Source organism: Sciurus carolinensis, chromosome 4 (genome assembly GCF_902686445.1).
Source record: "Sciurus carolinensis chromosome 4, mSciCar1.2, whole genome shotgun sequence".
In the NCBI taxonomy this organism is placed as follows: domain Eukaryota; kingdom Metazoa; phylum Chordata; class Mammalia; order Rodentia; family Sciuridae; genus Sciurus; species Sciurus carolinensis.
In genome coordinates, this window is record NC_062216.1 from 18,079,371 (window position 1) to 18,096,424 (window position 17,054).

The 17,054-nt window shown below is 38.9% G+C and overlaps 1 protein-coding gene across 1 annotated transcript in view; it reads left to right on the forward strand.

Moving 5' to 3' along the window:
- LOC124982044 (PH and SEC7 domain-containing protein 3-like) overlaps positions 1–17,054 on the forward strand; it is a 419,607-nt gene that overhangs the window by 357,317 nt on the left and 45,236 nt on the right. Inside the window, 2 exon segments of the mRNA XM_047548202.1 lie at positions 12,349–12,506; positions 14,964–15,108. Coding sequence (XP_047404158.1) covers positions 12,349–12,506; positions 14,964–15,108 — 303 coding nt within the window.

Sequence of the window (17,054 nt, forward strand, 5' to 3'; positions counted from 1 at the left end):
AGGTACACACCCCTCCCTTCATGCAAGCTTTGTTGAAGGGTAAAGAATTCTTCCACCTCTTCTTTCTATTTTAGATGGGCAACAGATGCCCACATAAACCCTTCTGGGACTAGTGCAGGGAGGAATAGGCCAGGCCAGGGCTCAGTATGCCGGAGTTAGTGACTCGGCAGAGAGAGTAGTCACAGAGACCTTTGTTCCTCGTTCCCACCAACATCAGTTACACATATCACATTAGTTCTGCATACTTGGCTTCCAGGTAGAAGTATTGCACCAGAAATCCAACACAGCTCCTCTCCTTGTCCCTCCCTCCATCCTCACCCTGGAAATTGGGACACTCCCCGACTTGAGCCTTCTAAGAGGAATCAAGCTACAGACCTATACACCCATTCCACCTGGCAGGGAACATGAAACAGAAGCCCCTCACCTATCCTTGCAGAACGTTGCTTTATGTCTAGTATCTAAAAATCAATCAGTCGATGTTGCTCATGTCACATCACACGTGACACATGTAGGAAATGCTTTGGCAGATTTCCTAAGGCACCTTGCTCTGGTGGTCAGCCAGCGAAAAATAAGACTGGCTTGTTATACCATAAAGCTTTAGGGTGCCTTTTGCATTTGAACCTCACAACTTCATGGGAGGATGTTGCTCCCATTATTTAGATTGAGAAGCTAAGACTCAGGAGTGGTCAGCCTGCTCACATTGTAAAGGTGGTATTAGTAACCAAGCCTAGTGCTTCTTCCATCAGACTGTTCTTGATTAAACACTGACGCTGTACTGTGTAGCCTTTCTAATTACTGCAGGTACGGGGGAGGGATCCCTACCTTGTCCTCAACCAGATTCAACTAACTTTGGGCTCATCCATGGCAAGCATGCTGTAACATACTTCCACTCCCATTAGCCCTGCTGTAGTAAGGTCTGATGGGCACTCTTCTCTCATTGTGCTCTCCTGACCCAGCACTATTCACTGGATATGGGACTGTCTCTCATTATCTTCTCTACTTACAGTAAGTAAACTTCGAATTTTCCTAAAACAGACCTGTTTTCAGGTATTCTTCCTATCATTACCAGAAACCATGAAGTACCATGGAAATGTCAACACCTCAGCCATTTCATAATGCTCAGATGAACAACTAAAAGTGACTCAAGCACCCATTACCAATTGAACTTTAGCCAACAAACTACTGTTCTGGTACAGAGGGTCATAATGCAAGTTAGGAAACAGATCAGTAATGAATGCATCTATAAGATGAGGATTCTGCCAGTTTTCCTAGACTGTTACACACTGGAGATAGGATTGTGAGCAAGATACAGTTCCCAAAGTGGACTTTTTGTTCTTTCTAAAAAGATTAACAAAAGACCATTGAATGCAATCTGATAAATGCTGTGGAAACATATGCAGAGGACAGTGTACTGAGAAATAAGGAGAGAAGGAAGATCATGGAAGAAATCACAGAGTAAGGGTATGTTTCTAAGCCCACACTTGAAAAGACAAGTAGAAGTTAATTTTATAAGGGGATTTAGACAGGGACAAACTTATGTTAATACTTAGAGGTAGAAAACAACAGCTTATTAGCTCAGTGGTATATAAAAGGTACTGAAGACAGATTCTGAAAAGCCTGGAAAACTGTGTTAAAGAGTTGAATAGCTCAGAGCAACTCCAAGCTACAAGAGAGTTCCAGATGGGGTGTGATGTGATCCTATCAATAGTTTAGAAAATTCTGGCTGCAGAATGGGAAGCAAATTAGCAGCAGATTGAACCAGAGACATACAGACCAGATTAGCTTGAACTGGGACAGGAGTAATTGGGAGGGAAAAGCAGAGACCTACTGGAAAGTTCTAGTTGCTGTGTTGAATTCAGGATCGTAGAGTCAAAGAAGGATATGTCTAGTAACAAAGTAAGCATTCAGATTTAGAGCCAAAGAGGGAGCCTAGAAATGCAGATCCAGAGAGTTGTCCACAAAGAGTTGATAATTTAAGACATAGGAGCAAACAATGTTGTTCAGAGACTTTTGTAGAGAGAGAAGGTGGAGGCTAGAACCGAGCACAGACTCTTCATATGTGAGACTGAAGGAGCCATGTGACCCCAAAGCTAAGAGAACTTTATAAAGAGAGTGGTGCCCCAGACAGCAAGAGATGTTGGAAATGTTGCATTTTGTAGAATGACGAGATCGCAACTGCAAAGTGCTGCATGAATTCAGCAACTAGAAAATTATTGATCAGGCCATTTCCGTGGGGTGGTAGGTGTGGAAGCCAGATCGGAAAGTTGAGGGCACCGAGGCAGGAAGCGTATAGACCACCGGAAGCTCGACATGTGATTTCCTCTTAGCTCTTCCTGCCACCCTACTTCTGATGCCCCCCTGCCTGAGACTTCTGCAAATAGCAGATCCCCAGTGCCTGTCTCCTTTCTACCGAATCTCTTTTCTTTCCTGTGATTGATTTTTCTCACAAGTAAAATAAGTCCTGTCTTTTTCCTTTCCCCTAGAGAGCTCCTGACATTATCCCAAGCTCTCGTGTTGCTTCTCTGAGTTGCACACGATCCTCTCATCACCATTCACCTCATTTCCTCTCAGGCCCCCTCACTTAGATGCCACAGAGTCACATTTACCTCTCAACTGGCAAGCAAAAAGTAAATCCGTAGGCTATCAGGATAGTGACGTAAGAACCACTTACAGAATGCCAAATTGGGAGCAGCACAAGAAATAAACAGAGTGTTTACTCCCCGCAGAGCTTGGGATGCCAGTGTAGCTGAGAAGACCATTCATGCCGTGAGTGTCTAATGAGTTCTTGAAACTCATCTCGTGCCAAAGCACCCAGTAACATGATAGGTGAACTAAGAGTGCAGGCAAGCATTGGAAAAAACACAGGGCAAATGGAATTTCCAATTTCTGAAACTCTATAAGGTGGAACCTATGAGATACAACACCAGCGTAGCACAGATGTAAATATTTGCACACTCAGAACTCTTCCAGAGTCCTGGTATCAGAAATGACTAGTCACCATGGTCATTCTTGATAGAATGATTTTGTCTGACTCACACTCAATTAAGAACACACTCCTATTCTTGTTTTTTCTAGTTCTTGCTATACCCCTGAACCCAGGCAGCTCACGTCTAAGGAATGCATGTCCTCTGGTGATTAAGTCTGACCGTTGTAATATATTCATGGCAGAGGAGTCTATTGTTATTTTAACATAAGAGTGTATATGTATTCTTTAAAAATTAGGAAATGCTATGAATTGATGATTAAAGATGATTCAGTTTTTATGGATGCTGATGATCTATCACTGTTGACATTCAGATATTAGCTTCAGACCCATTCTGCTAACAATGAGTCATCTGTTGGCCAAGTACTGAGATAAGCCTTTGCTGCCATGCTGCTCAAGAAACTCTCCTTTGGTTTCTATCAGGGGCTTTGTGTCTGTACCTGCCAGCCTTGGAGGTATTTTTATAAGGTTTATGATGGTGGTATTGGCACAGGTCTGATTGTGACAAAAACTGAACTACCCTAAAGAGAAACTGTCAGATGATTGATGGAGTGGTTAAGAGTGACTGGCATAGGCGGCTGCTTAGTGCACAGCCGTGAAATTCTTTGAGTGTGGCTATTGATTATTGTATTCACCAGACCAGGCTCTTGAGAAATTTTAATGACTTTTATCTTTTGGCTCCAATAAAACAACTGTTAAATTGCAAATATATTTGTCTCTGTCATGTCTTTAAAAAGTGAAATTAGTTCATTATCAAAAAATTGAAACTAGCTATCACACTGTACCAGGAACTCTCTGTCCTTGATGCAAAATCTTCTCTTCATTCCTTGGATCACTGAAAGAGAGATTTGATCCAGCTGCCTATAAGTTTTTTTTGTTTTTTTTTTTTTTAAAGTTCAATTGGAAAGGGAGTTTTTGCAGTGTTTGAAGTGTAAGTGAGCCAGGGCCAAGCAGAAAGAAACCACAGAAGATTCCAGATCTCCCAGATAGCAATGACATTGAGGAGCCCACTTGAGGCTAGGGCACCAATTTCCATATTACCCACAGCAGGCTGATCCCTGGTAGGGTTTTCTCCAGCTCTTCTTGCTTTCCTGTGTCTTCAGGACCTTGGCTTTGAAAAGGGTGTTTAGACTCTCATCATTCTCTAAAGCAATGGTAAATGCTTAAAAGAAGAAAATGTGGAGTAGGCATTGAAGCCTGGGAAAATGAGGCTCACACCCACATTTCCTTTCGTTGTAGTCTGGATGAATGGTCCAGTCCAGCAGGGAGGTGTGACCGTTATGTAAGGGATATTTAGGACCTATCCATCATGTTTTTAAAACTTCAAGTTCATGGAAAGACATTGCAGCTGGAGAGATTCAGGCAGTACTCTGATGGATTCTGTTTAAAAACATGATTCTGGTTTGGATGCCCAGCAAACAGAAACTAGTAAGTTTCTAAGAAACTTTTTAGTCGTCCTGAGAAGCTGATGCAGAGGTTGTAGCCTCGTCAGGGCCAGCTAGGCATGAGGTAGGTCATGGATGCCAACTCTTAAGTGCCACGCAGGTCCTGGCCCTGCTACCTGCTCCTCCTCGTCCCATCCTCTCTCCCTCCCCTCCCTTCTTTCCTTTCAATAAGTACTAGCCCCACAGGGATCACGTGAATGTGTGAAGGGCAATCTAGGAATGAAGCCCTGGCTTGGCCCTCCTGGGAGTCAGACTCCGTGGAATTGGGATGAGAGGTGAACAGACACAGCAACCTGGTCAGGATAGTGCAAGCACAGCCTAGACCAGAATGCCAGGGAACCTTCCCTGAGGAGAAAGTGGGAAGAGCCTCCCACCAATCACAATTCTGACTGTTGTATCAATTAGGCCAGTGGAAGAAAGAAGGATGAGTCAGTGCTCAGACTCTCTTTCTGGGCTTAAAAAATGTTTTAAGACTTCATCTTCATTTATTGCATTGAAGAATACTTTGATCTTTTCTAACAAGGGCTGTTGATGGTTATCTGCTCTAAGTGCCTTTCCACACCTCTGTATGATCATTAAAAGGATCCTTCCTAACTTCCTGGTTCATGTGTCAGATTTACCGCGGGAAGTTTGTTGGGCCTCACAGAAGCCTGAGGCCTAGTGAGAGAGTACCTTAAGACCCACCAGGTCTGTTAGTGACCCTGTCCGTGGACTGAGGAGGGCTTCAGTGCTGACAGATAGGGAATTCCTGCTGCAGCCACATCTCCACATCCTTGGGATGTGGAAGGCAGATGTCCATGCTGACTGAATGGATTGGTGTAAAAATTGTGACTCCATTGAATTGGCGCATTCTCTTATTCCTCTCTACACCCGTGTGGGGCATGTGTTCCTGATTATAGCATTGTTTATGTAACATGAGAAAATTGCATTAAATGAAACTCCAGGCCCCTTTCAGCTTTAAAATCTGTGATTGGGTGATTTTTTCAAGTGTGTTTAGTTGAGTGATGGACCAAAACATCTTTTCATCTGACTTGCTGTTGGTCCTGGCTTCCAGATTTGTAAAAATAGCACTTTTCTGTGTTCTGTAGTTAAAAATGGAAGGATGACACTGAGTTATTTTTCAAGAGATAAACAAATACTAGAATTTTTTAAAAATACAGTCATCAAATTATGAAAAACACTTTTAATGTCACTGTTTTTTATTTGTTTTTAATTATACATGACAGTAGAATGTATTTTGACATATGCATACATGGAGTAAAACTTCCCATTTCTGTGGTTATACATGAAGTGGAGTTACACTGGTCACGTATTCATATATGTTAATGCCACTTTCAAAATCAGGAATTGACAATTTAGGATGCATTTTTACATTAGTTACTGATATTTTTATTGGCATCTCATAGCTTCAAGCAAGAGCATATTATCAATTTTCCTTTCTGTATTCTCACAGTGGAAATAACGATGTTCGACTTCTTAAAAATTTGTTTTAATTGCATGTAGCATTTTAACCTATACACTAAGGCATAAAGTAAATAAAACCAGAATCTCAGTCTGTTTTTAACTGATGGTGATAAATTTTGATTGAAATTTGGTCACTTTCCAAATTGGACTTTATATTCACCTGAGAATACAGATTTTTGGATTTGATGCCAATTTATATATATGTAGATGATTTTTGTATGAGTGTTATGAGTCAGCTGCACAAGATGTTTAATTAACAAACATCTTAGAAGGAAAAAAGCTTTTCATTTCATGCTTTACATGAATTTAAAATAAATAGCATTGTGAAATCACATTCTTGGTGCCTATTAGGACGGTGGCCTGCTCTGATGAATCATACTAGATAAAAAGATGCAGATTGCGGGGAACACGAGAGAGTAACATGTTTTTAGGCATCATTTTCACCCTCCATTTGTTTGAGAAAATGGATACTAATTAGATGTCATGGAGTGTTTTGTTTTCTTTAGCAAATTTCTTGATTGGATTTATCCTGCTCGCTGTTTTACATTTAGTTTGCACAGCAAATAGTCTTAGGTTTAAAATGGTTTGATTACAATAATTCATTCTTATTTCTTCCTTCCCAAACTTATCATTTAAATACCACCTTCTACTTTAAATAGTGAAAAATAAAGATGTCAGAGTAAACTCCAAGGATAAAGTTACTTCTTTTTACCCATGTTTCAACCCTAGTGTGTCCTCTCTGCCCTGGAATTTGCTCATTCTTTTGTGTACTTGGAGTTTCTAGTATGAATTTAAAATGCTGAACATATTTTACTGTTTATGTTTTACCTTTTAAACAAACAATATATATATATTGTTATATATATATACATATAAATATATATATATATATATATATATATATAAATTGGTTTTACTATTAACTAGAAAAGTAAAAGCTTGTTAAAATTCCTAGTCTTCAACTTAGTCCTGATTAAATAGATCCTTTCTTCCATTCTGCCCCATGGATTATTTTTCTTCCAATATAAACTATCTTAGAGTTTAGGAAGCTACCTTGAAATAGATTCATCTTCAGAAACAGTGATGCTATTCTCTAAAGGTTTATTAGTCAACTTTTCATTATTCTAATAAAAACACCTGAGACAGGATACTTTACTAAGAAAGGAGGTACCAGTTACAGTTCTGGTGGTATAAAGTTACATTTCTAAAGGTACAAGGTCCAATCACAAACTCTGGTGAAGGCCCTCTTGGGCTGTATCACACCATGGCTGGAGCAGGTATACATCTCTATACCTATGTGGTATCTCTCCCTCTCCTTAGAAGTCATGGAGGCTCCAACCTAATGATCTAATCTAATCACTTCCCAAAGGCCCCACAGCTGAACCACTATAGTTGGATTATGTTTCTACCCTCTTAGTATCATTAACATAAAACTCTGGGCACTAAGCTCCTGCATGAATATGGGGAGCAAACCATATTCAAACCATAGCAAAAAGTGACTATTACTATTTTCATTTACTTAGATCCATAATAAATGTTGCATTTTATAAACTTTGCAGTTTTAGAGCAGTCTAAGAATGTCATCCTTTAAGCTTGGTTTTAAATGAAAATAGCAGAGAGAATATGCTCCAAGAATATGTATAGTAAATGACTCCAAAGTGCTAAGGTCTAAGTCATTCAGTATTAATAGCTACCAGTTGGTCTTGTGTTTCTTATTTATCCATTGCATTTTGAGAAATATTTAAGTGGGAGATGAAACTGTAGAAGTAGTTGTGACCATCCCAAAGGGTACTGAAGAAATGAGAAAGGAAGAAGGTCAATGGCAGAATGAACATTTGAATAGCAGACTAAAGAGGAGATAGCAACATAATGGTCAGAGAGGTAGGAGAGAGAGCAGGAGAATATTATAATGATAGACCAAGGAAGGATTGACTTCTTAGGGTACCACAAGATGAAAACAAAAAGAATCAATTGAATTTTACAGTTAGAAGGTTATTGCTGATCTTTGCCAAAGCAGTTTGATTAAAGCATAGAAATGGACTCCAGATTGCAGTGGGCTTAAGAATAAACTGGAAACGACTATAAAAACAGTTAATGTGAACTGTGACCTCCAATATAAAGGATAAGAGGGGGGGGGGCAGCCATCAAAGAAAACAGTATTAGGAGGGGCTGTTCTCTTGCAAAGCTAATAGAGAACTTATGAAAATTTATGGCTGCAGGAAGAAACTAGTAGATATATAGAAGAACAATAATAGGCAGTGAAACAAGATTCTAGAAAAACTTGTGGAGATTGATCTAAGAGCACAAGGTTCCTCTTGTTATTGGAGAAGAGAAGATGAATGAGGTCTCCAAATATAGGTATTTTTACAGTATGCAGGAACAAAGTTTGATATTTACAGATTTTTTTTTCCAGTGGCATATGCCGGTAATTCCAGCTAGTTGGGAGACTGAGGCCAGAGGATCACAAGTTCAAGGCTAGCCTCAGCAACTTGGTAAGGTCCTGTCTCAAAATAAAATTTAATTTTATTAGTTCAGTGATAGAGCTGGACCCATTGCCAGTATAACTTTGTGGTAGAGTACTTTTCTAGCATGTGAGAGACTCTGGTCTCAATCCCCAGTGCAACACACTCCAAAAGAAAATACAGGGCTAAGTGGTATGTTATTAAAAAAATTATTATTATTATCATTTTGTGTGTGTGCTGGGGATTGTACCCAGGGCCTTGTGCATGCAAGGCAAGGACTCTACCAACTGAGCTATATCCCCAACCCAAAAAATTATTCTTAATAATTACATTAGCTAGCATTTATTGAGAGTTTATTTATGTTCTCCTAATTCAATAAACAGTATCATTTAGTTTAATATGACTCTATTCCCAAAGGTATTGTCATTACTTCTTAATAAAAGAACACTGAAGCTTAATGAGTTAAACCTGTCACAGAAATTTAGAACTAGGCCTTTGAACATACATGGTGTTAACTCCAGATACCCAAGCTCTTAACCACAGTTGTGGTGGATTAGGGGTGTTGTGTACATCAGAGAGATATTCATGGACCTGTAAAAGAATTACCACTTGGCCCTTAGTGCAGCCCATGCTGGAACCTTACATCTGTGATAGGACGAGTCTGCCCAGTTGTTCATCAACTCTCATAGCAGTTCACATGTGAACAGTCATACATGGGAGACTCAGGGTGGGATTTTCCAGGTGTAGATTGGATGGATGAGAAAACTAAGGCATGGCCTAGCAAAAATTCCTGAATTCTAAGTATAAAAGGGAAGCCTCTAAGAGATTCCTAACAGAAAAGACTAGAAAGGGAATAAAGAATCAGACCAGCATTGGCCTTCTATAAAATTGGGATCTAGATGACAGTAGAATAGCTGCTCCAGACTGAATGTGACAAGAGTAGCAAGGATTGCAACCATGATTTCCATATGCATGTCTGTACCTGTCACAGAAAATGAAAGATTTGAGAAGAATTGCAGAGTTTATCTCCCACCTGAAAAAAATATGCGAGAGAAAATAATAAGGGATAAAATGTCAAAATGAAAAAAGAAAGCAGGCAGACGAGCAGAAACATGGACACATTAAATCTAGAAGAACAAGGGGATAAGGAGAAACTCAGGGAATGTGTAATGTACGTACAAAATAAGGCTTTTGAAATAAAATGCATAATACAAGATAATTTTAGTAAGACTGCAGAACAAATGTTCTAAACCGTTTCAGCAAACTTTAGGATTAATGAGAAAGAGGGAGATAGGGTGAAAATGTTTTAAAAATCCTATTTTGAAATGTACAAGAAATAAAGAAATAGAGCATTTTGTGGCAGAGATTCTTTTAAGTTTCCATCATATAAGTTAAGCAATGAACAGGATGAAGAGTATTTTTAGATGATAACACATAGTTATGAGGAAGGTAATAATTATAAACCCAAGTGCACCAAACAACATAGCAACTAAAGTGTAAAACACAAATGCTGTTTGAAACACAAGGAGCACTTGAAATCCAACATAGTAGAAATGGTCAGTATACTTGTCTCTAAGGGTGAACTGGCTGAAAAATGAAAGGACATGGAGAAAGTGAGTCAGTAAACTTGAATATAAACACTCATCCCTCAAATAATAAGCTTTTGGCTTATTAATTGTGTTCCATGGAACATTAAGAAAAAATAATCATGTGGTTGGCTATAAGCATAACCATAATAAATTTGAAGGAAAAATACCTTTTGTAAATCACATTCTCTGGTCATAAACCAATGAAATTAGAACTGTACAATCATAAATAACTAAAACTTTAAGTGTCTTAAATTTGCAAACCACATTTCTTGATGCTATTAAGATTAAAGGAGAGATTTTAAAAGTGAAAACTACAGACTAGCCAGAAAGCAATAAAAAAAACTACTTTTTATTTCCAAACCATTACACAGTGTGACTCATACTTAAAGACAAAAAAAAACCTTAAATTCTTCCTTGAAGAAGAAATATGAAAAACAAAGGCGCTAAATAATCATCTTAAGAAAGTCAGACAAAAAAGAAAACAGTAGGGAAGAGGAATTAAGATAAAAGTCCAAATCACTGGTCTAGAATAACACAAAGGGCACACACACATTTCTAGGTTACTGTCTCTGCAAACTGAAATATCAGCTGTTAGCGGACCAGTGTGGAGGTAGCATACTAAGTCTCTGGAGGTCATTTTGACCCTGGTCTTTTCTTCCCTTCCCATTGTTTATCTACCTCAGATTCCTGTCTGAAAACTAAGTGGTTACATTGGGCAATGGACCAGACTGACCGAGGCAGGCTTCTTTCATGGTGTAATCCTAAGACTGGAGCAGATTTTATAATCATAATCATGTTAGCTCCTCTTTAAACTCCAGTTCTAATAAAAATAAGAGTCATGGATCTTGAGAATGCTAAATCACCGGGGCTGGGGTTGGAGGGCAGGGACCCCTTTTAAAAAGAACAAGAAGGATTTCAAAACATAACTAGATCATAGTTGTATGAATGAGCAGCAGTCACACAAGGACAGATAATGTGTAAACCTACTGTACTTACTATTATATTTTCCTTTTCTCCTTTATTTATCTCACCTTTCTAGAAGACTGTCAGTGTCAATAGCCATTTGTAACCTCTGAGGCTTAACAAAATAAGACTTGTAGGAATCGCACTGTGGAAACTTGGTCATGGTAAATTTGGGTGATCTTTGTATTGCTACTGGTATTAACTTTGTATTTTAAAGGGAAAACCTTTGCCTTCAAGTACTGCCTCTGATAGTGATCGTTAATGATCAGCAGCCTCAGTTTGACTCAGTTTGAATTAGCAATTGCGGTTGGTTTGAATTGCTTGATTTGTGTGTGATTTGGGTATCATGATATTGTAAGGGGATTTTAATTTTTTTTCTGAAAATTTGTGAAACCAATAAGGGAATAATCTTCCCTTGGGCTTTTCCTGCAACTTAGAAGAGGTTTTTGGAGTGAGTGAGTGTTTTTTCTTTACAGGAGAAATACATGTTTATTTAACATATTTTATAAAATGTGGGAAGAGGGGCCTTAAACTCTAGAAATCAATCTCCTATAACAGTTCTTAGCATCTACAATGTATAGATAGTATCAAACTTGTTTTAAATTCTAACTATTATCCTACTAATTGGAGTTTTCTATTGTTGTTATCTTCAAAGGGGTTCCACACAGTGGACCCTTTTTAAATTCTATGAATTATGCAGTTGATGTCCAGAAATAAAATTGCATATGTGTATGTCACCTGCCTTCTTACGTAATTTTGCCTTGTTTAAAATGTGTGGCAGTTGAGCCAGGCTTTCTCTTGTTTATTAAATTGATTTTCTACTTTCAGCAGAAGAGCTGGAGAATATTATTATATTTTACTTACTGTTCATTTTTCTGTTGATCATATTAAGCCCCCCAAAAGAAAGCAGCAGCAAAACGAAGTGTCTTTAGAGCTGTGTATCCACCTTCCGGTAAAATTGTGTTGTTGGATATCTGTCCACTTTTGCATTTGTCCATCTGATCCTGAAGCCAGTTCTCAGTAACTGTCAATTCGAGCCTCATTTCATGTGAATGTAAACTGCATGTGATAGGCAGGCCTTCCTTACCTATCTACATTAATTATATTTCAGAATTTTTTTTGACTTCCTTTTAGGTATTCATTCATAGCACGTTTCACGCATCGTGCTACCTTTTGACATTTATGAAGTTGCCAATTCTTACCCTTCATTTTACTTTTTTCATGCACTTTTATGAACTTTTAAAAATCTTCACCATTAGGTCTTAAAAAGAGAAGTGGGGGCTGGGGAGATAGCTCAGTTGGTAGAGTGCTTGCCTTGTAAGCACAAAGCCCTGGGTTCGATCCACAGCACCGCAAAAAAAAAAAAAAAAAAAAAAAAAAAAAAGAGAAATGGGCGTCTCATCTCACACTCTTGTCTTTGCTTTCTCTGTACCCACCTGCAGGATGAATATAAGCCAGAAAAGGCCTTGTCCGAAGAGGACCTGAAAAACGCCGTGAGTGTGCACCACGCCCTGGCATCCAAGGCCACGGACTACGAGAAGAAGCCCAATGTCTTTAAGCTCAAAACTGCCGACTGGCGGGTCTTGCTGTTTCAAACCCAGTACGTCTTGTCGCTTTGGTTCTTACTTGGTTTTGGTTTTTAGCTCTCTTACCACTGCTTTATGCTAAGGAGTGGAATCAGGCTCTGTAGCAGAAATTTTTTGAGTTGGAGTGAAATGTCCTGAGCTGGTTTCATTAGGGAAACAGCTACCTAAGAAGACTGATTCAAAAACGTAGGCGCCCTGAGTTCTAGTTTTTTGTCCACTATGAAGTAACCCTGTGTCCTTTAGCTAGCCGTTGACTATTCTAGAACTCACTGTCCTCGTTAATAAGTTGGGAGAGTTTCAGTAGATAAGTTCTGTCATAGCATGAGTAAACCAGGGTTCAGATCACTATCTCCCGGCTCAGTCTTGTAACCCACAATTCTTTAACCTCTTGGAGCCTTGGCGTGTAGCTGCTGTGGGTAATCATGTTTGTCTCTTTGGGTCCTGGTAAGATTTTTTTTTTTTTTTTCTTTTTTAAAAATTTTTTTTTATTCTGATGAGATTTTGATACATGTATGTAGTGCCTCTTGGGGTGCCTGTTACGGAGAAACTGTTCATTAAGTGTAAATTTTCTTCCTGATCTCTTATTTCTCTTATTTCCTTTTCTTTTGGAGCTCGAATGCCTGAGATTATACTAGAAGGAAAAGATAAAAATCATACTGTGAACAAGGAAAGGGAATGAATTTACGAAGAGTTCCAGTGACAGACTTCAGATTAGTAGCAGAGCATTCCACTTAAAGAATCCTGGACTTGGGAAGTGAGGAACTTTGGGTGTTCAGAAGGGAGCTGCTAGAGGGGTTAATGATTTGTGGCTTGAGCTTGACTCTAGAATCATCCTCAACCTCATATTATTAGCTGACCCCAACTAAATTGAAGATTGACATCAAGGTAGTGAGTACAAGTGTCTGTACGCCTGATGGAGGCAATGTAAGATCAGAAAAAAAAAAAAAAATGAGACTAAGAGCTAGAACTCTGGCCATTGAACTTTTAAAGGGGTAAAATTGCTGACAGGAGGTGCTATATGACAAAGGGTTTTTGAATTTGGGAATGGGACAGTTAACACCACAAAGGGACTCATAACTAAATGTATAATTACAGCTATTAGGCAGAAAAGGTCTTTTAAATTCTTCTGTTCTCTAGTATTTTTTAATATCTGATATAGTACCTAAGGAGATCACCTTGCTTCAGGTGGAACCCATCCCAAAGTCGCTTGGAGAGGTAACTAGAAACTTATATTGTGTGTAATGAGGAATTGATAACTTGCACAGTCTCAGGTTAGCGGGGTTCTTTCAGAGTCATCAGTAAAAGAAATGGTTAAATGATTATTTCACCTTTTGTTGGACATACACACGGTGGCCTATCTTTCTGTTTCATGGCCATTTCTGTCCCTCAGTCATGAACTCACAGGTATTTGTTCCGTGTTGTCAGTGAGGGGCTTTCTGGATATAATGACACATAAATTAAAAATATGATACCACATGATGTCCGCCTCCTCTCAGAGGGACTTTTTAGCATTCTTATTAAGCTCTACTTTATCTGCCATAATCTCTCCAGCTTTGAATGTAATTCTAACAGTTTTTAGTAAACGTACAGAACGGTGCAGCCAGCCCCAGTCGTTTTACAACCCTCCACCATCCAGAGCCACCCCTAATTCGGACCCCCAGCCCCAGACACCCACTGATTGTACTTTTTGTCTGTATATTTCTTTTCTGGACATCTCATGTAAATGGACTCATACAACATGTATTTTGTGTGAGTGTGTGTGTCTGCCTTCTTTTGCTTAAAGTTTCAGGGGTTCATCCACGCCCTGTGTCACGTGGATCAGTATCGCACACTGTTGGTGAATACTGTTTGTGAAGATTTGTCACGGTTTTTTAATCCACTCACTAGTTGATGGACACTTGGGTTGTTTCCCTGTTTTGATTCTTAGGAATAAAGGAGCCATGAACATCAACATACGAGTCTTGGTGTAGCTTTATGTTTTATTTATCTTGAGTACCAACAAAGGAGTAGAATGACTGTGTTGTATGATAAATTCATAGTTAAATTTCAAAGAAACTACCAAACTGTTTTCCCAAGTGGGTACGCCCTTTTACATTCCCTCAGCATATGCTTCGGTCAGATTTTAAAATAAAATTGTGTGATTAAAAGAGATGAATTAATTTCTTAATTAACTTTTGGCCTAGCCTGGTTTTCAACAGAAAGAAGTTTAGTGAATATATCTCTTTTTCCCTTCTGTATTCTAGGGGCATCGTCATAGTCTTATCCTTTGATGACCATAGATAGGTTCCAGAGCCTTCCATTGCCTGGTGATTGCTCTCAAGAATGTTAACCTCCAGTGGGGTTGTTAGGGAGTAATTGTACCCAGAATAAATGATCTTATGTGCCATTTAAAATCAGCAATGAGCAAGGGACAAGGTGTGATGCACGTAGACACAGAAATATCCTCATATAGACGTATCCGTTTCTCATAGGAGTCCAGAGGAAATGCAGGGGTGGATAAGCAAAATCAACTGCGTGGCAGCTGTCTTTTCTGCACCACCGTTTCCGGCAGCCATTGGTTCTCAGAAGAAGTTTAGCCGCCCGCTTCTGCCTGCCACTACAACAAAATTATCTCAGGTAACTCGTTTGATGGTGCTGTGGACTTGGAACAAAGTCCTTTGTAATTTTGCTAATATTTGTATTGGAATAATGTTCCTTATTGGAAGGCAGATGGAAGACCTTGCCACATATTGTATAAAGGGGGAAAAACGTAATATACCAGCATATTTTGCACTTGAGTTATACTTCCTTGGTTTTTGTTTTTTTTTTTTAAACTGGCTAAAGCTGGGGCAATGTCCTGACTTAGTAGCAAACTTTTCATCAATTCATTCATTAGTTCATTTAATTGAGCATTTACCATATTTAGTGCTAGGGATATAAACATATTTTCAGAAACTCCCCTGCTCACAGTAGTGTGGGAAAGGCCTTCCTTACTCCTTAGAAGAGCTGAGTGGAACATTTGCATTTTCTAAGTTAATCAAGATAAAGTGCACCAGGGCTCTGTTCCACAAGTATTTACATAAAATTCTCTTAATGTTTCTTAAAAAAATTTTTTTTTTCAAGTTTTGTCATCTCATAAAATTCTGTTCTGAGGCTCTGTGAATTTTAAACCTGTGTGTAGTAACCCTGTTGACACTGACCAGTTAAGGATTTTGGACCTACTTTGATGTCTTTGTGAAGTTATTGCTGTAGCAGTAGAAATAATTTCATCTGACAATGATCAACAAAGATTTTTGTCATTAACTAGCTGTTGTTCACCACTTTCATATTATAATTACCAATGATATATTTATGTAGTAAACATATAGTATGTCCCTATTATATTTCAAAGGTAGTTTTTGGCTGTGGATTTAGGAAGACAGATGAAACCCAGGATCACTTCTGAAGGAGTCATAAATACAAATGAATAAGCACTCGATAGCTGTACAGGAAGGATCAAGTCCAGAAGGCTGTGTGGGCACAGGGCAGGGAAATCTAGGGTGGCCTTGGAGGCGAAGGAAGAGGTGTGATATTTCACATGAAGCTTAAAGGATGAGAAATAGGTGGGTTGTGAGATGAGATAACAGAATGATCCAGCAGAGGAACAGAGGCCCAGAGGAGAGACTCTGGAAAGCAGGAACCACACCAAGTTACCTGAGCAGCTTTGAGAAAAAGTTACAATCAACAAATGGGCTAAGGAAATGAACAGACACTTCACAGAAGAAGATGTACAAGTAATCAACAGATACATGAAAAAATGTTCAACATCTCTAGTAATAAGAGAAATGCAAATCAAAACTACCCTAAGATTCCATCTCACCCCAATTAGAATGGCGATTATCAAGAATACAAGCAACAACAGGTGTTGGAGAGGATGTGGGGAAAAAGGTACACTCATACATTGCTGGTGGGGTTGCAAATTAGTGCAGCCACTCTGGAAAGCAGTATGGAGATTCCTCAGAAAGCTTGGAATGGAACCACCGTTTGACCCAGCTATCCCACTCCTTGGCCTATACCCAAAGAACTTAAAATCAGCATACTACAGAGATTCAGTCATATCAATGTTCATAGCTGCTCAATTCACCATAGCCAGATTGTGGAACCAACCTAGATGCCCTTCAGTTGATGAATGGATAAAGAAACTGTGGCATATTTATACAATGGAATATTACTCCGCCATAAAGAATGATAAAATTATGGCATTTGCAGGCAAATGGATGAAATTGGAGAATATCATGCTAAGTGAGATAATCCAATCTCAAAAAACTAAAGGACGAATGATCTCGCTGATAAGCGGATGAGGACATATAATGGGGGGTGGGAGGGGTTAGGGTTAGGGTTAGGTTTAGGGTTAGGGTTAAGGAGGGTGGTAAGAATGGAGGAAGGAAGGACTGTATAGAGGGAAAAGGGGTGGGAGGGGTGGGGGGAAGGGAAAAAAATAACAACGAATCAAACAACATTACCCTATGTACATTTATGATTACACAAATGGTATGCCTTGGCTCCATGTACAAATAGAGAAACCCCATTTGTTTACAATTAAA